Source organism: Delphinus delphis, chromosome 7, assembly GCF_949987515.2.
Source record: "Delphinus delphis chromosome 7, mDelDel1.2, whole genome shotgun sequence".
Classification (NCBI taxonomy): Eukaryota; Metazoa; Chordata; class Mammalia; order Artiodactyla; family Delphinidae; genus Delphinus; species Delphinus delphis.
The window spans coordinates 112,951,224-112,977,849 of NC_082689.1; the positions used below are offsets into that span (position 1 = coordinate 112,951,224).

Consider the following 26,626-nt stretch of genomic DNA (forward strand, 5'->3'; position numbering starts at 1 on the left):
TAAACCAACTGCAGTATACCCATAAATAAAATGCTACTCAACAATAAAAAAGAATGAAATACTGATACATGCAATGTGGATGAATCTCAAAATAATTATGGTGAGTGAAAAAAGTGAGATTAAGAAAAAAGTACATGCTGTATGACTTAATTTATATAAAACTCTGAAGGGCAAACTGATCTATAGTGACAGAAAGCAAGTCAGTGGTGTGCAGGCAGGGTGGGTCTACGAAGGGCACACGGGAACTCCAGGGTGGTGCACGGGCTCATCCATTACCTCACCTGTGATGATGCTCTCCCAGGCATGCACAGATCAAAGCTGATGAAAACTACACTTTAAAGGTGTGTGGCTTACTGTATGGTGATCACACCTAAACAGTTATTGAAAATACCAAGTGCCTATACATGTCAGGTGGTTATTGTAAAGTCTCCCCTGTTTGCACATGTGCACAGCACTGCCAGACCTGACCTGACCACAGTACAGGAATCAGCCTTGCACTCTCTTCCAAGTTTTCCTTCCAGCATAAATCACAGCACAGTGCGCCACGATGATTCTGTGGCTGTGGTTCAGAATGCAGTTAGCCCAGTGCCACAACCCCTAATCTGGTAGCGACACCACACATTCTATCGACGGCATGCTATAGCATACAGAGGGGTCTCAAATAAAACACAAATCTGTGTTACCTAAATAGGAAGCACCTAAAGGGTCTCTTGCGGTCTGGAAGAGGACGGGCTCGTGGACGGAGGGTGTTGCCACGTCGACGGTTGTCCATGCCACACTGTGCGAAGACCCGCAAGCCACTCGCGTGATCTTCTGGCCTTCTAAGCCTTGCACAAGTGTGGGCTTTCTATTAACCGTGGTCGTGCCATTGCCCTGCTGGCCGTGGTCATTGTCACCCCAAGCATATACCTGTTAAGGGGGAAAAAACAGAATTTTTCAACATTTCAGAACATTTGCTCTAAATTTACTTCAAAATTCTTGCCAATGACTACAGATGGGTATTTACTTAATATCAACCCAATGAATTCATCTATTTTGTTCTGTTACAGGAAGCAGGGAAGTTCTCCTCTTCAACTAAATATAGTAACTTATTTTTTCCTTTATTTTGCAAAGAAAAATGATCAAAAAAATATGCTCACTTTTCAAGGAATTTACTTCTTGGCTTTACAGAATTAGAAAGTATAATTCATTTTTAATTCATTTGATTAAAGTACAGTGTGCTGATTTGTTGTCATAAGTCAATGTTAAAGTATATCATCTATGAGCTTGTCACGGGATGGCCTCTCATGGCGGAAGAACGAGTAACACTTGTCAAAGATAACTTTATTTCTGAAATGAAGTACATATATCTCCCCATCAGGCATTAGAGTGGGAAACCCCATGGCTTTATAGCCTGCATCAGTCAGCAGCTCTTTCCCGGGCTGCTCACCCATGCTGACAGTTAGGCAGATATACACAGGAACACAATGGACAAAGCCCACCCTCCTGGTGCCCCAGTACTGGGACTCATGTCGTTTCATCATGTTACACTACAGACAAAAGGACCTGTCACAGGCTCGCTTACCTGCCCCGCGTCAGTGACCGCCAGGCAGTGCAGGGCCCCGACGGCCACATGCACAATTTTCTTCCCTCTCAGCCCTTCCACCACCTGCGGTTTCCGCACATGCACATCAGAGCCGTGGCCCAGCCTGAAGTAGTCCCCCTTCCCCCTGCAAGGAGGTCAAGAGCGAGCATTTTTAATACATGATTATGGTGCTGGCAATGCCCCACAGGAAAACACTCACTGTCACAGCGCTAGAGGCAGCTCAATGATAACATCATACACAGTGCCCAAGGTCTTTGAAATTACTATTATCATATTGTTCTAAAATAGTATACCATTAATTCAAATTAATTCATTAATTCTGCTAGCAAGATCCTTCATGTGTGTTTTACATTTAAGTTACTGAGGTAGGTTTCATCTAAAGAGATTGAAAACATGGCACGAAACCTCAAATGGCTCTTAAAAGACCTCTCTGCTATAATTCTTCCTCAGCTGCCTTTGGGTCATGATACTCAGGCTTAGGCCATCACACTGGCTGGCCGTGGTCAGCTGGATATTCCATTCCTTTCTGATTTAGTAAAATAATCTTTCACTAGAAACAAACATGAACTTTTTCAGGGATCAAATAAATCAGAAATCTGTTTTCCACGCATTTGATCACTAGGCTTCTTGCACGGCAAAGCAGCAGAAGAAACCCTATACATACACCTCACCTAAACAAGAAAGGCAAAACTGAAACCATTTCCACTAAGATCAGGAACAAGACAAGGTTGCCCATTCTCACCACTATTATTGAACATACTTTTGGAAGTTTTAACCACAGCAATCAGAGAAGAAAAAGAAATAAAAGGAATCCAAATCAGAAAAGAAGACAGAAAGCTGTCACTGTTTGCAGATGACATGATACTACACATAGAGAATCCTAAAGATGCTACCAGAAAACTACTAGAGCTAATCAATGAATTTGCTAAAGCAGCAGGATACAAAATTAATGCGCAGAAATCTCTTGCATTTCTATACACTAATGATGAAAAATCTGAAAGTGAAATTAAGAAAACAATCCCATTTACCACTGCAACAAAAAGAATAAAATACCTAGGAATAAACCTACCTAAGGAGACAAAAGACCTGTATGCAGAAAATTATAAGACACTGATGAAAGAAATTAAAGATGATACAAATAGGTGGAGAGATATGCCATGTTCTTGGATTGGAAGAATCAACATTGTGAAAATGACTCTACTACCCAAAGCAATCTACAGATTCAATGCCATCCCTATCAAACTACCACTGGCATTTTTCACAGAACCAGAACAAAAAATTTCACAATTTGTATGGAAACACAAAAGACGCCGAATAGCCAAAGCAATCTTGAGAACGAAAAACGGAGCTGGAGGAATCAGGCTCCTGGACTTCAGACTATTACTACAAAGCTACAGTAATCAAGACAGTATGGTACCGGCACAAAAACAGAAATATAGATCAGTGGAACAGGATAGAAAGCTCAGAGATAAACCCACGCACATACGGTCACCTTATCTTTGATAAAGGAGGCAAGAATATACAATGGAGAAAAGACAGCCTCTTCAATAACTGGTGCTGGGAAAACTGGACAGCTACAGGTAAAGAATGAAATTAGAACACTCCCTAACACCATACACAAAAATAAACTCAAAATGGATTAAAGACCTAAATGTAAGGCCAGAAACTATCAAACTCTTAGAGGAAACCATAGGCAGAACACTCTATGACATAAATCACAGCAAGATCCTTTTTGACCCACCTCCTAGAGAAATGGAAATAAAAACAAAAATAAACAAATGGGACCTAATGAAACTTCAAAGCTTTTGCACAGCAAAGGAAACCATAAACAAGACCAAAAGACAACCCTCAGAATGGGAGAAAATATTTGCAAATGAAGCAACTGACAAAGGATTAATCTCCAAAATTTACAAGCAGCTCATGCGCTCAATATCAAAAAAACAAACAATCCAATCCAAAAATGGGCAGAAGACCTAAATAGACATTTCTCCAAAGAAGATATACAGATTGCCAACAAACACATGAAAGAATGCTCAACATCACTAATCATTAGAGAAATGCAAATCAAAACTACAATGTGATATCATCTCACACCGGTCAGAATGGCCATCATCAAAAAACCTACAAACAATAAATGCTGGAGGGTGTGGAGAAAAAGGAACCCTCTTGCACTGTTGGTGGGCATGTAAATTGGTACAGCCACTATGGAGAACAGTATGGAGGTTCCTTAAAAAGATAAAAATAGAACTACCATAGGACCCAGCAATCCCACTACTGGGCATATACCCTGAGAAAACGATAATTCAAAAAGAGACATGTACCACAATGTTCATTGCAGCTCTATTTACTATAGCCAGGTCATGGAAGCAACCTAAGTGTCCATTGACAGATGAATGGATAAAGAAGATGTGGCACATATATACAATGGAATATTACTCAGCCATAAAAAGAAACGAAATTTAGTTATTTGTAGTGAGGTGGATGGACCTAGAGTCTGTCATACAGAGTGAAGTAAGTCAGAAAGAAAGACAAATACCGTATGCTAACACATATATATGGAATCTAAAAAAAAAAAAAAAAATGGTCATGAAGAACCTAGGGGCAAGATGGGAATAAAGACGCAGACCTACTAGAGAATGGAACTGAGGATATGGGGACGGGGAAGCGTAAGCTGGGACAAAGTGAGAGAGTGGCATGGACATATATACACTACCAAATGTAAAACAGCTAGTGGGAAGCAGTCGCATAACACAGGGGGATCAGCTCGGTGCTTTGTGACCAGCTAGAAGGGTGAGATAGGGAGGGTTGGAGGGAGGGAGACGCAAGAGGGAAGAGATATGGGGATATATGTATATGTATAACTGATTCACTTTGTTATAAAGCAGAAACTAACACACCATAGTAAAGCAATTATACTCCAATAAAAACGTTAAAAATAAATAAGTAAACAAACAAAAAAAACAAGACAGACAAGTTTGGGCTAAAATTTCTCCAGTGTTCTTTTCTAAACAGCCCAGTTATAAGGGGAAATTTCTTATAATATTGTCATTAATCCCAACTCAAAATAAATTAAAAAACAAAGATGCCTGAACGAGTAAGAAAATAAAGGTTTCCCCCTCCCTAAAGGCCCCAAACAGACACACTGACAGATGACAGGCGTTTACGTACCATGTCCACACCACTCCCGACTTGGTGAGGGCCAGGGAGAACTGTGCTCCGCACTCGATCTGACACACCCCCTGTCCATTTAGTCTCTCAATGTTCTGGGGAATGTTACAGCCTTCGCTTCCTCCCCGGCCCAATTTTCCAAAGTCACCATCACCCCAGGAAAATACCAAACCTAGGTTTAAAAATATATACTTTAGGCCAGTGTCTCACAATGTTCCTCCCCCAGCAACGTGGAGTCAGGACAGGACTCACCTTCATCAGTCAGAGCCAGGGTCTGTGCATCTCTACTTCCACACGCCACCTGGATTACTCTGTGACCAAGAAGGACTTTCACCTACTCAATCACAAATTTAAAAACAGAATCAAGCACAGGCACTAAGAAAGCAAGGGGGATTTTTCCCCACAGACTGAAAGCCAATACTGGTCATGTCTTTATGAACTGTCCTAGACTGGGAGCTTATCTTCTCTGGAAATCAGCAGGTGGTAAACTTTCTGCAAGCAACAAAAATGTGTATAATCACCATTTTGGGCTTCAGCTGTGTTGTGTTATCCCCATGTCCCAAGCGGCCGTACTCTCCGAGGCCCCAGGTGTACAGTTCACCACTGGACGTGAGGGCTGCACTGTGCGAGCTCCCACAGGCAATATCCCGGATTCGCTTGGTTTTCAGGGCCTCTATCAGCCGTGGCTTGTCACAGTTCCTAAAGCAAGATTAAATAATATTCCCTATAATCAATCCAACCTTTTTAAAGAAGAAAGAAAAGGACATCAACACTGAGCCACATTTAGTCAAAACAACATCTTTAGATTAAGTTAACTATCAAACCTTAAAACAGAACATGTGAGGCCAAACCACATTCATAGACAATTTTTAAATATATTTTTAAGTTCCGTTTTCATAAATAACCCATCCTACTCAATTTTCTACAAAAAACTATCAAAAAGCATTCACTATTATTAACAGTAACAGTTTCTTATTAGCAAGTAATGAAGAAAATATTCTTACATTCTACTGAAGTGTCCAAGTTTGCCATCATCACCTTCACCCCAGGAAAACACTTTCCCATCAACAGTTAAAGCTGTAGCGTGCCGTCCACCTGCAACATTCACACAGAGAGAGGCTGCCAAAGTTGGTTTACAAAAGTTAACAGCACAACTACCATGCAGTAGGTGTGAATATGTGTTGAATAATTGAGTAAATAAGATGAACATTTCAGGGTGACAAATATATAAAATAAGTGAACATTTATTAAACTACAAAGTTTAAGTCCTACAAAGAATTTTACTCGCAAAGAAGCAGCAAAATGATATTATTTATTAATGGGGTTGCTGCTATGTTAAATATATAAAGGGTCAAAATTCAGATGGAAAAATAAGTACATTTGTGATTAGACAAATTATCAAATGCAGTGGCAATTAGGCTTTTGTGAAATGTACCTAAACAATGGAATTATTTAAGCAAAAGTACCATCAATTGCAATTAAGGCACTATGCTCACTCTTCCCAAAACAATCAGTTCATGCTTTTTCCCCAGTATGGCTCACTCTCCTAGTCCATCCACCCTGGCTCAGGACTGAAGAGCATTTCCTCTCTGTCACTTGTGTCCACCAGTTCCTAGGCTCCTAATACCCATTCGCACCCTATCCCTTGCCAACAGAGCCCACATGATCCAGGGCAATGTGCTCAGCTAAAAACCACGCTTCCCAGACTCCCTTGCCCACAGAGGATGGTGACAGAGGTGCGACAGAAGTGAGTGAGGCTTCCAGAAAAGCTCTTTGGAGGGGCAGAGTGGGCCTGAGGAAAAGGCCTATCTTATACGTTCACCTGTGGCTGCAACGGGGGTGGACAGCAAGCTAGTGCACCTCACAGGTACTGAGGCTGCTACACTGGCCCTGGACCCCACCTCCAGGTTTCTACAGAGAATGGTAAAATGCCATCTTGCTCAAGCCACTACCGTTTGGATTTTCTGTTTTAAGGGGTTAAATCTAAGCCTATCCAGTATAGACACGAACTCAGTTTGTATCTAATTCAGTTCATTTCCTCAGAGCACAGGGCTTTGAAATGATACTCAAAGTTTCCTGAATTGAAGCAGTGTAATTTTTTTTTTTAAATGGTTCTTTCTTATCACTGGAATTTACAGATACTGGGAATCTGATGAAAGTTACAGGCTCTTTCCCCAGAAAAGTAACACATATTTAAGCACAGAACGTGATGACTGCAGAGATGCTATGAACCTGAGACCACAAGCTCCAAGATTAAAAGCCCCCTCCTTTGGTGAGGTATGCCCCACACGCCTGGAACGCCAGCAACCACTGGCCTCCAAGAAGCCTCGTGCAGCAACAATAATTAAACTCTAGACCACCTGGAGTTTTACATTAACCAACTTTTATTCCTAATAGTTAAGTAAAATTTGAAAAAGAATGCAAAGACACTTTAGGGGAAATTGTTTACGGCCCCAGTTAATTACAGAGCACGAACAACAGGCTTATCTGTGCACCAGTGCAAAGCCTGGCTCTTACCTGAGTGAACGGCCACCTTCTTGACCACGTAACTGCTGAGAGCTGTGATCTGTCGAGGAATGGGCACAGTCCCACTGGAGAGGCCCAGCCCCAGCCGGCCATTCGTGGCTTCTCCACAGGCATACACTTTCCCTTCCACTGTCACTGCAAGGAACAGGAGTGAGGAAAGGACTCACTTTTCACAATGCAACAACTATGTTTTCAGTCCTAAGCATCATATAAAACTTTTTAAATATTAGAATAATCATACCTGCAAACAAACTTTTAGAACCACCAGCCACCTGTACTACATTTAAAGCAGACAGTGTCTCAGAGAATGAAGGAACTTTTATCTAAAACAAGAATTTTTTTTAAAGGAAAGGAGAAAAGAGAGAATGTTATTTACACTTTTAAAATTACAAGTAATCTTACTAGATGGTACATAGAATTACTGTTAATTTACATGGTTATATTAACCAAAGTTCTTGTCTCTTAGATATACACAAGTATTTTAAGGATGAAATGATATACTGAGATTGACTTTAAAATGAATAGGAGTGAGGCTGTGTAGGAAATAAAGACAAAAATGTGACCATCTGCAACTGTTGAAGCTGGTACAGGGACAAGGGGACTCAGGTCCCTATTCTTTCTACCTGGGTACATCTGAACATATCCATAATACAAGGCAAAAAATAAAATACACATAATGTAAAGATATAAACAAACATTTGGTAAATTACATTTTATTTCAGGTCATGTCCTGCTCATTCTTGTTAATTCTAAGAAATTATACACTTAAATTTCCCATTAGAGATGGGTGTGATTTAATTTAAAATTATCAAAGCCCCTGTCTAAGAAGCCCTTTATGATTCCTATGTGTCAGAAAGTATCAAATAGTCACTACTACTGTGGAAGAAGGATGTTCATCCCAACCGTGAAGCGCCAACCTATCTTTCATGTGCAAACCCCAAAAAGGGCCATGCCCTCGGGACCCCCTAGACAGCCACTGTCACAGCTGAGGCTCCCAGAGCTTCTGGGCCTCACATATCTCCAAATGCAGGGCAGGAGCCTCAAAAACAGATGTAACTCGAGGCTGCTGAATTGCATAAGATTATTTTCATTGTACTAGAACCACAAGACTTAAAATGAATGAGTTCTAACTTTCCTTTTCAGCTCCTCGGCAATGCAGATAACAAGGGATCTTATGATGGGTGAAGTCTCATGGAATACTAAGTAGTGGAGATGCTCATCTGAAAAGAAACTGTTTCCAGACACTAAAATTCGGAGGAATCTCTTCCTCAGTTAAGAGCCACACTGAATTCAACTCTAGTTCAAATGCATCAATTGTTGTACCTACTCTTTAAAATATAATTAATACTCTACAATTTTTACCTCTGTGCTTGTCAAATCTTTTCAAAAGTGTATGTTCTAGTTTACAAAACAGCAATAATGCAACTATATCTAAAGTGCACTATTTTCCAAGGACAGAGGCTTCTCAGAAACTAAATTTGATAATGTCTGTAAGTTCATGTCAAGAATTACTTAAGAAAAGTCAACTTTAAAAACAACATATAAAAGGAAAGACCATTATAAAAACTTCAAGAAGCATGGCTGTTGCTGGGCCTGTCTGGGTCTGAGCAGCATGGGGTGGCGAGGGCACTGGGTATCGGGCAGGTACCTTGGAGCCCTTCAGCCCTCCCAGCTGGTCCTTGTCATTCAGGCCCCACACAAACACTTTGGTTCTTATCGTAGCCGCCGATTCCAGACCTGCAGCCTTCTTTCTAATAAGGCTAATCAAAGGGAAAAAAACAGAAATAGAGGTCAGAGTGAAAAAATTTTTTAAATAAAAAGGAAAACAACCTCAAGCACACAGTTTGCTGGTTACTATCAGAAACTCTTAAAGTTTTGTTTTAATTCAACAAAGCCTGAAGTATACACAGGAGTTAGTGTTCCAGAGGGTCAAAATTTCTAGATACCAGTATGCTACCTTTCAATACTAGAATTTAACCTTAGCTTTTTATTCTGGTGGAGATCTTCCCAAGAGACACTGTGCAGTTCTCTTTCTTCTTGTATACCAAGTTGAACGTGACAGCTTTACTGCTTTTACAGCAATTACCGCCCATCGCCTTAACGCACAGCTACTGCAGATGTAACTGGAGAGAATGTTGGTTAATGGCGCCAAGAATCACCACCGGGACTGGCATTGTGGCCATGTCCCTAAACCTCAAACCCTGTTTGGTCATATTTTCCCCGCAAAGAAATAATAAAATGGATGTAGCCACATGGCCTCTGATGTACTCAAACACAAACACATGTCCCGAGGCAAAATGCAAATTTCTTCCTTTACACCCTCTGCCCACTGTGCTGGCCAGCTGTGTTGGAGGAGGAGGTCCAAATCTCCATTCTGCCAGGGGAGGTCTCACCAGCCCCCCGAGGCTCCTGAAGCACAGGCCATCTCATTCATCCCATCTCCTGACCTGCCCTCGATGGGTTAAAAGTTTGATCAACAAAGTCCACACATTATTCAAAATAAAATAAAAATTAAATTAAAAAAAAATTTAAATGACAAAATCACAGTAACCGATGTCCATGCATTAAGTGTTAACTATACTGCTAACACTTGAGAAAAATGGCTATTGTTACTTCCAATTTGTTGTACATCATAAATAAATTAGATTGAATCAATTAAAAAAAAAAGTCCATCAATTCTTGAACACGATAAGAACACGAAGTACATGGAACAATGTTAGATTTGCTTGGTTGTCAGTTTTATGCCAGGTGGTAAGAAAACTGTTGCTTCTGTGTTTGAGGTTTTAGCTTTTTGCTTTTGTTCTATTTTTATAAGCTACAATAGACAACTGAAGACTCCAGAGATTAGCTTACAGCTAGGTAAGATTTTTTAACGTGTTACATACTAATGAATATTTACTTTCAGGGATCAAAATTTTATGGTTTGGGGATAAAAGGGTAGGAAAACTCTCATCCCATACCAGGCAAAGGAGAGCAAGTATATGTACATTCTATTTGAAATACCCTGTAACACAGTGTTACTCAAAAGTATGTAAGGGATTCCACCAGTGTTGAGACATGTAAGGACTGGTACCATGTAAGCATCAGCAGGGGGAACAAATGCCAGCGGGTGGTCAGTGAGGGCACACCCTAGTTGGGGGCTTGCCCTGTGGGAGACTGCTTGGACCATTCATTAGTTATTAGCTCATTAATGATATTTGAAAGGAAAAAAAATTACATTCAAATATCTAGAATTTCTTTTGTGAATGTATCCAGCTGTGTAAAAATTTCACCTATGAGTAAAGCTCAAACTTTTGTGGTTATTTCACATATATAGTACATGTACTAATTATATTTGCCCAATTCATTTTAGTAGCTACCGAATAAGAAAATGTGACTCTAGAATCCTTTCACTTAAAAATCCCAATGATTTATTTAAGTGAAATGTCATTTTCCTCACTTAATTAAATTAATGCATGTAGACACAAACAGTTTGAACTGTAACATATAGTATAACATATATTCTAGATAAGGTAGTGTTATAAGACTATTTTCTCTTCAACTTCTTTGCAAAGCTTCCAAAATGAAACAAGACAGGATCCAAGCCCAAGATCCCTAGAATGACCTGATTTATCACCACAGTGGCCACCTCTTCATGATTAAGAGTATGTGCTTAATAGCAGTGCAGAGCCAAGCTCCTTTGTTTCAAAAGGACAGACTGCTCACGTCACACACTAGAAAGCACTCAGTGCTAAGGGCAGTGATCAGCAGAGCTCAGCTAGCACTGTTACCTGCCTCTAGTGAACATCTGCAAGGACCCAGCTACACCAGCAATACAAGAGAAACACCTATCGACTTGGCAATTTCACTTTTAGCAATTTATTTGTGAAAAGACAACTTATCTGAGGACAGTAATTGCCTGCACTGTTTGCTGCTGGGACGTAAACAGAGCTCAGAACAGACACTGCACATGAGCCCTCCATACAGGTCTTGGAATAAAAAGCAAATGTGCACAGACCTGGCAGACACCTTTCTTCACCCTTGGTATATGATGTTCCCCTGCCAACACCCCTTACTGCCCACTTTGCTTTGATGGGGGGAGTTTTTCCTTGTTCTCCTGACAGCCCAATGCTCCTTTGCAGTCGCTCAAAGCACCAGGCCCTTCTCCTTCGTGCACTTCCCACAGCCATGAGGCCACTCTAATGTGTGTGAGTTTGTCTTGTTTTATTTAGCATGTTCACTACAGCATTCACAGGACAGAGAACAGGGTTTAGCCCCCAGTAGGTGTTCAATAAATATATGGTGGATGAATAAATACAGTAATAGTCATCACTACAGGGCTCATACAAAATAAGGAACTGAGTAAATGATAACTTAACCATGAGATGAAATATTGTACAAAATAAAATTATACAACAGAAGGCTAATGATACAGATATTCTAAAGATGGATGTTACTCATGGTTGCACAATAATGTAAATTTACTTAATGTCACTGAACTATACACTTAACTGGTTAAGATGGTAAATTTATGTATATTTTATTGTAATAAAAAATTTTTAATTTAAAAGTTATTAATAAAATTCTTAACAAAAAAGCCTGTAAAATACATACCATACCACACTATCTCCAAAGGAAAACACAATTAGGGACAGATAAAAAAGAAAACTACAAGAATATATACCAAAATATTAACAGTAATATTTCAGGTAGAAAAATTAACATTTTTATTTTCCCTTTTAAGTGAATTTTTCTAAATACAATGTGTTTCCACATTAAATTTTTCCTAAAATTAAATTAAATCATATTTTTGAATATGATTTGAACATTAACTAATACTTAACAAATAGTCCTATCGGCACTAAACTATCCTCATTATGAGATACACTCCAATTAAACACTGGCTTTTGAAAGTCAGAGTTTGGGCATGAGTACCACCAACAGCAAACAGCTCTCACCTCCCACTGTTGCCTTTTTCGTCCTCTTCCTCCTCATTATCTGAAGCTAAGAAAGGAACTGCAGCCAAATCTTCCTCCTCCGCACGTATCCGTCCCAGCAGGATGAGACCATGGATTTTACAATCAATTCCTGAGCTCCTGCACTGCTTTATTGCAATTTCAATATACCTGTGATACTAGATACAAACACAGTAAGCTACAGAGTTTTCAGAATCAAACACATTAGATACTTTAACTGGAGAGAAGGACATATGAGACATGGAATGTGTGGAAAGTTAGAGCCCCTTTACTTAAGTTCTGGAAATACTAGGCAGGGTTGAGGCAGGCACATTTGAGTGGGGTTTGCTTTCAAAAGAAGTCGTTAATTCACCAAGGATGTTCATCCAAGGCATGGGACTCACAGTAATTTTCTTACTAAAATGAAATAGTATGATAGACTTACTGAATGACTCCAAAACTTTTCTGTCTTAAAGCTTTCTTAAACCAAGATGATTAAGAAAGAGATTAGGTGTCAGGTAGTCACAAAGGCTTCATAATTTTTAAAACATAATAAAAATACTTGATTACATACATATTAGAGAAAACAATACAGAGTCCCATAACCCCATCACCTAGTTCAACAATTATCAATGGATGACTGATTTTGTTCATATATGGATTATCATAAGAAAATTCCAGGCAGCATGTTGTTTTAAAACTTTAGTATGTATCACTGAAATACAGGCATTTAAAAGATATATCCACAGTACTATTATGATAGCTAAATCAATAATCTTATATCATCTAAATGCTACCAGTGATCAAATTTTCTAATCATCTCATAAATATCTTTCTATTTTCAGCTTATCCAAATCAGAATCCAAACAGGATGCAACCTCCCTCTGTTACACCTTTGCCATTCATTTTTTAAAGTTGGTTCCCTGTCCCACAGAATGCCCCACCCCCCGTACTTGACATTCAGAGTATTCTTCTATTCCTGTATATCATGTGAACAAACACTGAAACAGCAGGAAGCACACACATCACCAATGACTTCTTGTTGCCTCAATGGGCCCTAATCAAACCTTAAGATCTACCTATGATGTCACAGGAAGCACAGGTTGAGTGAAAAAGGCAAACAGAGAAATGAAAAATTCTACAAGAAAAAGAGACCCTGTTTCTTTCTTTAGCAAGGAAAAACCAAGACAGTGAAAAATTTTAATGAAGTGCAAAGTGCAGACACTGCCTGAATCACGATTCAGAGTAACCAACTACAAATGAACATTTATTGGATAATTGGGAAAATTTAAACATTGACTGGATATTTTATGATATTAAAGAAAAACTTTTCTGTGTGATGGCATTGTGGTTACATTTTTAAAGTCCTTGTTAGAAATGAATAATTGAAGTACTCACTACTGAAATAAGGCCATGTCTGGAGCTTGCTTTAACACCTCAAAAAAAAAAGGGCGGGGGGCAGGGGGGACACATGGACGGAGTTAGTGAAACACGACTGGCAAAAATGTTGATAATCATTGAAACTAGGTGATAGGTTCATGGAGGATTCAGTATACTTACTATTTACAGTTATGTTAGAAAATTCCTGTCACAAACCATTTTGATAGGAAAAGCAATGCTAGAAGAAAGAGTCCAGTAGCTTTACAGGAATGGTAATATTCTAGTTCTTAAGTTGGTTGGAGGGATGGAGAGTGGGCCCTGAATTTTCTGAATACTCACAATGCTTCATATTTCTCATATACGTGAAATACACTATTCTGTGCTTCTCAAATATTACATAATAAATTGTTCTGAACTGAAAATTTATTAAAATTTATTAAAATCAATACACCTTTCATGAATACCTATCTCAGTTACTGAATAAATTTCTGTGGTTACTGATTTACTTAAAATACAAAAAAAAAGAATTCAGTAGCATAATTAAGATAACAGACAAGCTACATTCCATTACCCAGCAATAAGTTAATAAAATGCACTAAAATGCAATATTATCTTTTCTCAGAAAAACTCAATAATATCTTCAATTTTCATCATTTGCCACTTTATTAATTTATTACCACCATTGGTATTAACTGTTAATTTATTACATGGCATTCCATAAAATAGTTTAATGACATTCAAGAATGAATGGTGTTCCAAAATTTTATTTATCAAAGACGGGAAGAAAATAAATAGAACAAAAACCTTCTGGTGTACCCAAGGGCCAAAGCATCAACTCTTAGACCTGGGGGAAAGTGTTGGTATGGTCCCATAGTCTCTAGATACAAGTTACCAATCTTCCACCTTGAAAAACTGTGTTACCAGGTTCTTTAACGTAACACACTGGGATCACATGGAACTTGCCTGCCTTTATGTGGACAGAAAAAAATAATAAAGCAATGATTCTTACCCAAGGAGCAAAAGACCTGTACTCAGAAAACTATAAGATACTGATGAAAGAAATCAAAGACGACACAAACAGATGGAGAGATATACCATGTTCTTAGATTGGAAGAATCAATATTGTGAAAATGACTATACTACCCAAAGCAATCTACAGATCCAACACAACCCATTTCAAATTACCAAAGGCATTTTTCACAGAACTAGAACAAAAACATTTACAGATTGTATGGAAACACAAAAGACCCTGAATAGCCAAAGCAATCTTGCAAAAGAAAAACAAAGCTAGAGGAACCAGGATCCCTGACTTCAGACTATACTACAAATCTACAGTAATCAAAACAGTATGGTACTGGCACAAAAACAGAAATACAGATCAATGGAATGGGATAGAAAGCCCAGAGATAAACCCACACACCGATGGTCACCTAATCTATGACAAAGGAGGCAAGACTCTACAATGGAGAAAAGACAGTGTCTTTAATAAGTGGTGCTGGGAAAACTCGACACATACATATAAAAGAATGAAATTAGAACACTCCCTAACACCATACACAAAAATAAACTCAAAATGGATTAAAGACCTAAATGTAAGGCTGGATTATTATAAAACTCTTAGAGGAAAACATAGGCAAAACAATCTTTGACATAAATCGCAGCAAGATCTTTTTTGATCCACCTCCTAAAGTAATGAAAATAAAAATAAAATGGATGTATACACACTAACAAACATAAGGTAGATAGCTAGTGGGAAGCAGCCGCATGGCACAGGGATATCAGCTCGGTGCTTTGTGACCGCCTGGAGTGGTGGGCTAGGGAGGGTGGGAGGGAGAGAGACGCAAGAGGGAAGAGATATGGGAACATATGTATATGTATAACTGATTCACTTTGTTATAAAGCAGAAACTAACACACCATTGTAAAGCAATTATACCCCAATAAAGATGTTTAAAAAAAATAAAAATAAACAAATGGGACCTAATTAAACTCAAAAGGAAAGGAACAGCAAAGGAAACCATAAACAAAACAAAAAGACAACTGTCAGAATGGGAGAAAATATTTGCAAACAAAGCAACTAACAAAGGATTAATCTCCAAAATATACAAACAGCTCATGAAGCTCAATATCAAACAAACAAATAGCCCAATCAAAAAATGGGTGGAAGATCTAAAGAGACATTTCTCCAAAGAAGACATACAGATAGATGGGCAACAGGCACATGAAAAGATGCTCAATATCACTAATTATTAGACAAATGCAAATCAAAAATACAATGAGGTATCACCTCAAACTGGTCAGAATATCCATCATCAAAAAATCTACAAACAGTAAATGCTACAGAGGGTGTAGGGCAAAGGGCACCCTCCTACACTGTTGGTGGGAATGTAAATTGGTGCAGCCACTATGGAGAACAGTATGGAGGTTCCTTTAAAAGCTAAAAATAGAACTACCATATGGCCCAGCAATCCCACTTCTGGGCATATGTCCAGAGAAAACCATAATTTGAAAAGACACATGCACCCCTATCTTTACTGGAGCACTATTTACAATAGCCAGGACATGGAAGCAACATAAATGTCCGTCACAAGAGGAATGGATAAAGAAGATGTGGTACATATATACAATGGAATATAACTCAGCCATAAAAAAGAACAAAATAATGCCATTTGCAGCAAGATGGATGGACCTAGAGATGGTCATACCAAGTGAAGTAAGTCAGACACAGAAAGACAAACATCATATGATATCGCTTACATGTGGAATCTAAAAAAAAAGGGTACAAATGAACTTATTTACAAAACAGAAGTAGAGTCATGGATGTAGAAAACAAACTTATAGTTACCAAGGGATAACGGGAGGAGGGATAAATTGGGAGACTGGGACTGACATATACACACTGCTATATATAAAATGGATAACTAATAAAAACCTGCTGTATAGCACAGGGAACTCTACTCAATACTCTGTAATGGCCTATATGGGAAAAGAATCTAAAAAAAAGAGTGGATACATGTACATGTATAACTGATTCACTTTGCTGTACACCTGAAACTAACACACTGTAAGTCAACTATACACCAATAAAAATTTTTTTAAAGTAATAAAGCAATGATTGGTAAACTGCATTTAATAATTTAAAAATAAACTCACTTATGATAAACTTTAGATAAATAAAAAGTCAACTATTTGGTATCTTTATCCACTATCATATCAATTAAATAAGTTCTCATGAGATAATGTATAGGTAGTTAAAAAACACTGCTTTAACCTGCGTTACTTTAAATATATTTAATTTACTAAAATAGTGTTCACGTCTGTGTGGAAAGATTTACTGGAAGATTTATAAGGCAGTCTCACTGATCCGTAACATGTACTGTTTAAAAGAACCTTCACTGATTCTCTCAGACAGAATTTTCAGGAGATAAAATTAACTTGGATTCATTTTGAAATTTTCCTTACTACCAAATTAAAGGTATGAAAACAAAAAAGCAATTTCCAGTGTCACATGTATGGTCAGAAAGAACTATTGCAATAGTAACAGATATTTAACGTGAATAACACAATGCTAAATGCACAAAGCACCCTGACATGCTTGGCAATGACTTTTGCCAAGAGCTTTTACCCCTGCTTCTTACCAAAGATAGTGAGGAAGAAATTTGTTTTGTTTTCTTTTCAAGCTGATCTGATAAGCAACAAATTCAAGTTGTATACATGTCAAATTTTAAAATAAATACAATTATTTAATTAAGGGGGAAAATATGGGCTCAATGTTATTATAGAGATGGTCAAAAAAAGGCAACTCCATTGTCATTTGCAAACCATCAAAAAGGAACACTATGGGAGAGTGGCCAAGATGGCAGAGTAGAAGGACACTAAGCTCACCTCTTCTCACAAGCACAACAAAATCACAACAATCTGCAGAACAACTATCGTTGAAAAAGACTGACACCTACTAGAAAAGATCCTCTACAGCTAAAGACATAAAGATGGACCACAGCAAGACTGGTAGGACAGGCAGGCTCATGATATAATTAAATCCCATACCCACCGGGGTTGGCAACTCACAAATTGGAGAATAATTATATTACAGAGGTTCTCCAACAGGAGTGAGAGTTCTGAGCCTCACATCACGCTCCCCAGCCTGGGGGTCTGGCACTGGGAAGAGGAACCCTGAGAGCATCTGCCTTTGAAGATCAGCGGGGGCTTGACTGGAGGAGATCCAGAGGACTGGGGGAAATAGAGACTTCACTCATAAAGGGTGCATGCAAAATCTCACATGCACCAGGACCAAGAGCAAAAGCAGCAATTTGATAGGTATCTGGGCCAGATCTACCTGCTGGTCTTGGAGGGTCTCCTGGGGAGGCAGGGAGAGGCTGTGGCCCACACTGGGGGCATAGACACTAGTGGCAGATATATCAGGAGAATATTCATCTGCATGAGCTCTCCTGGAGGCTGACATTCTGGCACCAAGACCTGGCCCCACCCACCAGGCTCTAGGCTCCAATGCTGGAACGCCTCAGGATAAACAACAAACTAGGTGCGGAAACAGCCATCAGCAGACAGACTGCCTAAAGACTTCCTGAGCCCACAGCTGCCTCTATACATGGTCCTGCCCACCAGAGGACCAAGACCCAACTCCACCTACCAGGGGGCAGGCACCAGCCCCACCTGCCAGGAATCTCACTCACTCAACTATCTAGACCAGCCTCACTCACCAGAGGTCAGACACCAGAAGCAAGAAAATGACAGTCCTTCAGCCAACAGACCAAGTCTGCAAATGCAGGCCAGACCCTACCCTGGAACCAGCTAGCCCGTGGCCCTTCCTTGGATGATGAGAAGGAACTGCACTGCTGGGATGCATAGGACATCTCTTACAGAGGGCCACTTCTCCAAGGTTGAGAAGCAGAACCAACCTACCACATACATAAAAATACAAATAGCAATTTAAACAAAATGCAGCAACAGGATTATGTTTCAGATGAAGTAACAAGATAAAACGCCAGAAGAAAAACTAAGTGACGTCGAGGCAATCTACCCAAGAGTTCAGAGTAATGATGATAAAGATGATGAAAGAACTCAGAAGGAGAATAGATGCACAGAGCGAGAAATTAGAAGTTTTTAAATAAAGAATTAGAAAATATACAGAACAACCAAACAATTAAGGAATGCAATAACTGAACTGAAAAATATACCAGAAGGAATCAACAGTAGCCTAAATGAGGCAGAAGAATGGATTAGTGAGCTAGAAGACACAGTACTGGAAATCACTGCTACCAAACAGAAAAGAGAACAAAAAGAAATGAGGACAGTTTAAGAGACCAGTAGGACGACGACAAGCACATAAATATTCATATTATAGGGGTCCCAGAAGAAGAGAGAGAGAAAGGACTTGATAAAATATCTGAAGAGATAATAGCTGAAAACTTACCTAAGCTGGGAAAGGAAAAAGTCAACCAAGTCCAGGAAGCACAGAGAATCCCATATAGGATTAACCCGCAGAGGAATACACAAGGACTATTGTCATAAAAAGGAAAAAGTTAAAAGATAAAGAGAGAATATTAAAAGTAACAAGGGAAAAGCAAAAGACAACATACAAGGGAATCCTATAAGGCTATCAGCTGATTTTTCAGCAAAACCTCTGCAGACCAGAAGGGAATGCACAATATAAAGTGATGAAAGAGAAGAACCTATAACCAAGAATATTCTACACTGCAAGGCTCTCACTGAGATTTGATGAAGAAAACAAAAGCTTTACAGACAAGTAAAAGCTAAAAGAATTCAGGAACATCAAACCAGCTTTACAGCAAATGCTAAAGGAACTCCTCTAGGTGGAAAAGAAAACGACACAACTAGAAACAAGAAAATTACAAAATGGAAAAGCTCTCTAGTAAAGGTAAACATACAGTAGGAAATCATTCACACACAAAGCTAGTAGGGAGGTTAAAAGACAAAAGGAGTAAAATCATCTGTACCCACAATAAGGGTTTAAGGGATAGACAAAACAATTAGATGTAAAATATGAATTCAAAAGCAGTGACCATGAGGGGAGAAGAGTACAAATGCAGGGTATCTAAAATGCATTTGAAATTAAGAGATCAGCAACTTAAAACAAGCACATATTTAACTAGACTGCTGTACAAAAACCTCATAGTAACCACAAAACAAAAACCTGTAATAGAAATACACACAAAAAAGAAAAAGGAATGCAAAATAACACTAAAGATATACATCAAATCAGAAGAAAACAAAAGAAGAAAGGGGAAAAAAAGACCTACAAAAACAAATCCAAAACAATTAGCAAAACGGCAATAGGAACATACATATGGATAAATACCTTAAATGTAAACGGACTAAATGCTCCAACCAAAAGACACAGACTGACTGAATGGAAACAAAAACATGGCCCATATATCTGCTGCCTATAGGAGACTCACTTCAGATCTAGAGACACATACAAACTGAAAATGAGGGGAAGAAATGTTATATCTTCTTCAATCCAAGGAAATACAACAATTGTAAATATATATTCACCCAACAGGGAAGCATCTCAACATATAAGGCAAACATTAACAGACATAAAAGGAGAAATCGACAGTAACACAATAACAGTGGGGGATGTTAATACCCCACCTTCATTAGTGGACAGATCACCCAGACAGAAAATCAGTAAGGAAACACAGGCTTTAAATGACATATTAGACCAGAGGGGCTTAATTGATATTTATAAAGCATTCTACCTGAGAGTAGCAGAATACACATTCTTTTCAAGTGCACATGGAACATTCTCCAGGATAGATGACATGCTAGGCCACAAAGCAAGCCTTGGTAAATTTAAGAAAACTGAAATAATAGCAAGCATCTTTTACGACCACAACACTATGAGATTAGAAATCAACAAGAAAACAACTGCAAAAAAAACAAGCATATGGAGGCTGAACAATATGCTACTAAACAGCCAGTGGATCACTGAAGAAATCAAGGAGGAAATCAGAAAATACCTACAGACAAATGAAAATAAAAACATGATGATCCAAAACCTATGAGATGCAGCAAAGCAATTCTAAGAGGGGAGTTCTCAAATAAACAACAAACCTTATGCCTAAAGCAAACAGAGAAACAAGAACAAACAAAAGCCAAAGTTAGGAGAAGAAATCATAAAGATCAGAGCAGAAATAAATGAAATAGAGACTAAAATACCAATAGAAAAGATCGATGAAACTATAAGCTGGTCCTCTGAAAACAGAAAAAAAAATTGATAAACCTTTAGTCAGAATCATCAAGAAAAAAACGGGAGAGGGCCGGAAACAATAAAATCAGAAATGAAAAAGAAGTTATAACCAAGAGCACAGAAATACAAAGGGTCATAAGAGACTACTACAAGCAACAACATGCCAATTAAATGGACAACCTAGAAGAAATGGACAAATTCCTAAAAGGTATAATCTCCCAAGACAGAATCACGAAGAAATAGGAAGTATGAACAGACCAATTACAAGTACTGATATTGAATCTGTGACTTCTTTAAATCAATTAAGCAATTTATTTTTCATTGATGTATAGCTGATATATAATAATATGTGAGTTACAGGTATACAATATAGTGATTCACAATTTTTATAGGTTATACTCTGTATCTGTTATATTCCCCACGTTGTACAATATATCCTTGTAGCTTATTTTATACCTAATAGTTTGTGCCTCTTAACCCCCTACCCCTATATTGCCCCTCCCCTCTTCCTTCTCCCCCTGGTAGCCACTAGTTTGTTCTCTATGTCTGTGACTCAGCTTCTTTTTCTGTTATATTCACTAACTGGTGTATTTTTTAGATTCCACATGTAAGTGATATCATACAGTATCTGTCTTTCTCTGTCTGACTTATTTCACTTAGCATAATGCCCTCCAAGTCCCTCCATGTTGTTGCAAATGGCAAATTTTCATTCTCTTTTGTGGCTGAGCAGTACTCCATTGTATTTATGTACCACATCTTTATCCGTTCTTCTGTTGATGGACACTTAGGTTGCTTCCCTATCTTGACAATTGTAAATAATGTTGCTATGAACATTGGGGTACATGTTATCTTTTTCGGATATATACCTGTACCAATTTACATTCCCACCAACAGTGTACAAGTGTTCCCTTTTCTGCAATTCTCGCTAACATTTGTTATTTGTGTTCTTTTTGATGACAGCCATTCTGACAGGTCTGAGGTGATATCTCATTGTGGTTTTAATTTGCATTTCACTAATGATTTGTGATTTTGAGTATCTTTTCATCTGCCTGTTGGCCATCTGCATTTCTTCTTTGGAAAAATGTCTATTCAGTTCTTCTGCCCATTTTTTAATTGGGTTGGTTTTTTGCTGTTGAGTTGTATGAGCTGTTGATATATGTTGTATATTAATCCCTTATCAGTCATACCATTTCAATTTTTTTCTCCCATTCAATAGGTTGTCTTTTCGTTTTCTCCAGGGTATCCTTTGCTGTGCAAAAGCTTTTCAGTTAATTATGTGCTAAATCTGTGATTTTAAAACTTGCAACAATCAAAAGTTCAGGACCAGGTGGCTTCACAGGTGAATTCTACCAAACATTTAGAGAAGAGTTAACACCTATCCTTCTGAAACTACTGCAAAAAAACAAACTGCAGAGGAAGGAACATTCCCAAACTCATTCTATGAAGCCACCATCGCCCTGATAGCAAAACCAGACAAAGATATCTCACACACACACACACACACACACACACACACACACAAGAAATGAAAATTTACAGGGCAATTATCACTGATGAACATAGACACAAAAATCCTCAACAGGTGACCTCCCTGGTGGCGCGGGTGGTTAAGACTCCATGCTCCCAATGCAGGGGGCCTGGGTTTGATCCCTCGTCAGGGAACTAGATCCCACCTGCATGCTGCAACTAAGCAGCTGGTGAACCGCAACTAAGGAGCCTGTGAGCCTCAACTAACAGAGCCCACCTGCCGCAACTAAGGAGCCCATGTGCCACAACTAAGGAGCTGGTGAGCCACAACTAAGGAGCCCTCGAACCACAACTAAGTAACCTGCCTGCCACAACTAAGGAGCCCACGTGACGCAACTAAGGAGTCTGCGAGCCACAACTAAGGAGCCTGACTGCTGCAAGTAAGACCTGGCTCAACCAAATGAATAAATAAATAAATAAATAAATTTTAAAAAACTTCTCAACAAAATACTAGCAAACCGAATCCAACAATACATTAAAAGGATCATACACCATCATCAAGCAGAATTATCCCAGGGGTGCAAGGATTTTTCAGTATCCGCAAATCAGTGTGATACACACGTTAACAAATTGAAGAATAAAAACCGTATTATCATCTCAAATGGATGCAGAAAAAGCTTTTGACAAAATTCAACACACACTTATGATAAAAACTCTCCAGAAAGTGGGCATAGAGGGAACATACCTCAACATAATAGAGGCCATAGAGCCTATCCGGGGCTTGAAATAAAGATACTGGGACGAGGGGAAGATGGCGGAAGAGTAAGATGTGGGGATCACCTTCCTCCCCACAGATACACCAGAAATACATCTACACGTGGAACAACTCCTACGGAACACCTACTGAATGCTGGCAGAAGACCGCAGACCTCCCAAAAGGCAAGAAAGTCCCCACGTACCTGGGTAGGGCAAAAGAAAAAAGAATAAACAGAGACAAAAGGATAGGGACAGGAGTGCACCACTGGGAGGAAGCTGTGAAGGAGGAAAGGTTTCCACACACTAGGAAACCCCTTCGCGGGTGGAGACTGCGGGTGGCACAAGGGGAAAGCTTCAGAGCCGCGGAGGAGAGGACAGCAACAGGGGTGCCGAGGGCAAAGTGAAGAGATTCCCGCACAGAGGATCAGTATCGATCGGCACTCACCAGCCCGAGAGGCCTGTCTGCTCACCTGCCAGGGCGTGCGGGGCTGGGAGCTGAGGCTCGGGCTTCAGGGAGAGGTCGGAGCACAGGGAGAGGACTGGAGCTGGCGGCATGAACACAGCCTGCAGGGGGTTAGTGCACCACAGCTAGCCGGGAGGGAGTCCGGGGAAAAGTCTGGACATGACGAAGAGGCAAGAGACTTTTTCTTCCCTCTTTGTTTCCTGGTGCGCGCTGCTTAAAGGAGCTCCAGAGACGGGTGCGAGCCGCGGCTAAAAGTGCGGACCGCCTGGAAGTGTGGGATAGGGAGGGTGGAAGGGAGGGAGACGCGAGAGGAAAGAGATATGGGAACATATGTATAACTGATTCACTTTGTTATAAAGCAGAAACTAACACACCATTGTAAAGCAATTATACTCCAATAAAGATGTGAAAAAAAAAAAAACTGCGGACCCCAGAGACGGGTATGAGATGCTAACGCACTGTGGCCGCCACCAAGAAGCCTATGTGCAAGCACAGGTCACTATCCACAACCTCCTTCCGGGGAGCCTGTGCAGCCCGCCACTGCCAGGGTCCTGGGATCCAGGGACATCTCCCCCGGGAGAACACATGGCGCACCTAAGGTGGGTGCAACCTCACGCTGGCCTCTGCCGCCGCAGGCTCGCCCCGCACTCCATGCCCCTCCCTCCCCTCCCCCCTCTGACTCAGCCTGAGTGAGCCAGAGTCCCCAAAGGAGCTGCTCCTTTAACCCCGTCCTGTCTGAGCAAAGAACAGACGCCCTCCGGCAACCTACACACGGAGGCAGGGCCAAATCCAAAGCTGAACCCCGGGAGCTGTGAGAACAAAGAAGAGAAAGAGAAATCTCTCCCAGCAGCCTCAAAAGCAGCGGATTAAAGCTCCACAATCAACTTGATGTCCCCTGCATCTGTGGAATACACGAATAGACAACAAATCATCTCAAATTAAGGTGGACTTTGAGAGCAAGATTTATTATTTTTTTCCCTTTTCCTCTCTTTGTGTGTATGTGTATGCTTCTGTGTGAGACTTTGTCTGTACAGCTTTGCTCCCACCATTTGTCCTAGGATTCTATACGTCCGTTTTTGTTTTTCTTTTTCAAACAAAATTTTTTTCTTAATAATGACTTTTTAATTTAATAACTTTATTTTATTTTATCTTATTTTATTTTACCTGCTTTCTTTCTTTCTTTCTTTCTATCTTTCTTTCCTTCCTTCCTTCCTGCCTCCCTCCCTCCCCTCTTCCTTCCTTCCTTTCTTCCTATCTACTTTTTCTCCCTTTAATTCTGAGCCGTGTGGATGAAAGGCTCTTGGTGCTGTAGCCAGGAGTCAGTGCTGTGCCTCTGAGGTGGGAGAGCCAAATTCAGGACACTGGTCCACGAGAGACCTCCCAGCTCCACATAATATCAAACGGCGAAAATCTCCCAGAGATCTCCATCTCAACACCAACACCCAGCTTCACTCAATGACCAGCAAACTACAGTGTTGGACATTCTATGCCAAACAACTAGCAACAAAGGAACACAACCCCATCCATTACCAGAGAGGCTGCTTAAAATCATAGTAAGTCCACAGATACCCCAAAACACACCACCAGACGTGGACCTGCCCACCAGAAAGACAAGATCCAGCCTCATCCACCAGAACACAGGCACTAGTCCCCTCCACCAGGAAGCCTACACAACCCACTGAACCAACTTTAGCCACTGGGGACAGACACCAAAAACAACGGGAACTACAAACCTGCAGCCTACAAAAAGGAGACCCCAAACACAGTAAGATAAGCAAAATGAGAAGACAGAAAGACACACAGCAGATGAAGGAGCAAGATAAAAACCCACCAGACCTAACAAATGAAGAGGAAATAGGCAGTCTACCTGGAAAAGAATTCAGAATAATGATAGTAAAGATGATCCAAAATCTTGGAAATAGAATAGACAAAATGCAAGAAACATTTAACAAGGACCTAGAAGAACTAAAGATGAAACAAACAATGATGAACAACACAATAAATGAAATGAAAAATACTCTAGATGGGATCAATAGCAGAATAACTGAGGCAGAAGAACGGATAAGTGACCTGGAAGATAAAATAGTGGAAATAACTACTGCAGAGCAGAATAAAGAAAAAAGAATGAAAAGAACTGAAGACAGTCTCAGAGACCTCTGGGACAACATTAAACGCACCAACATTCGAATTATAGGGGTTCCAGAAGAAGAAGAGAAAAAGAAAGGGACTGAGAAAATATTTTAAGAGATTATAGTTGAAAACTTCCCTAATATGCAAAAGGAAATAGTTAATCAAGTCCAGGAAGCACAGAGAATCCCATACAGGATAAATCCAAGGAGAAATACGCCAAGACACAATTTAAACAAACTGTCAAAAATTAAACACAGGGTTTCCCTGGTGGCGCAGTGGTAGAGAGTCCGCCTGCCGATGCAGGGCACACGGGTTCGTGCCCCGGGTCCGGAAATATCCCACATGCCGCAGAGCAGCTGGGCCCGTGAGCCATGGCCACTAAGCCTGCGCGTCCAGAGCCTGTGCTCGGCAACAGGAGAGGCCACAACACTGAGAGGCCCACATACCGAAAAAAAAAAAAAATTAAATACAAAGAAAACATATTAAAAGCAGCAAGGGAAAAACAACAAATAACACACAAGGGAATCCCCATAAGGTTAACAGCTGACCTTTCAGCAGAAACTCTGCAAGCCAGAAGGAAATGGCAAGAGATATTTAAAGTGATAAAGGAGAAAAACCTGCAACCAAGATTATTCTACCCAGTAAGGATTTCATTCAGATTTGATGGAGAAATTAAAACCTTTACAGACAAGCAAAACCTGAGAGAGTTAAGCACCACCAACCCAGCTTTACACCAAATGCTAAAGGAACTGCTCTAGGCAAGAAACACAAGAGAAGGAAAAGACCTACAATAATGAACCCAAAACAATTAAGAAAATGGGACTAGGAACATACATATCGATAATTACCTTAAATGTAAATGGACTAAATGCTCCCACCAAAAGACACAGATTGGCTGAATGGATACAAAAACAAGACCCACGTATATGCTGTCTACAAGAAACCCACTTCAGACCTAGAGACACGTACAGACTGAAAGTAAGGGGA

At 39.8% G+C, this 26,626-nt stretch overlaps 1 protein-coding gene across 6 annotated transcripts in view; it reads right to left on the bottom strand.

Annotated features, from left to right (window-relative positions):
* Nucleotides 1-26,626, bottom strand: part of LOC132428722 (E3 ubiquitin-protein ligase HERC2) — a 228,869-nt gene that overhangs the window by 65,476 nt on the left and 136,767 nt on the right. For all 6 annotated transcript variants that reach the window (XM_060017026.1, XM_060017023.1, XM_060017024.1 and 3 more), the window contains 10 exons: nt 12,217-12,392; nt 8,928-9,039; nt 7,521-7,602; nt 7,271-7,414; nt 5,758-5,848; nt 5,275-5,452; nt 5,006-5,087; nt 4,754-4,925; nt 1,565-1,709; nt 684-909 (listed from right to left, as the gene is read on the bottom strand). In XM_060017026.1, coding sequence (XP_059873009.1) covers nt 684-909; nt 1,565-1,709; nt 4,754-4,925; nt 5,006-5,087; nt 5,275-5,452; nt 5,758-5,848; nt 7,271-7,414; nt 7,521-7,602; nt 8,928-9,039; nt 12,217-12,392 — 1,408 coding nt within the window. The remainder of the gene's footprint in view (nt 1-683; nt 910-1,564; nt 1,710-4,753; nt 4,926-5,005; nt 5,088-5,274; nt 5,453-5,757; nt 5,849-7,270; nt 7,415-7,520; nt 7,603-8,927; nt 9,040-12,216; nt 12,393-26,626) is intronic.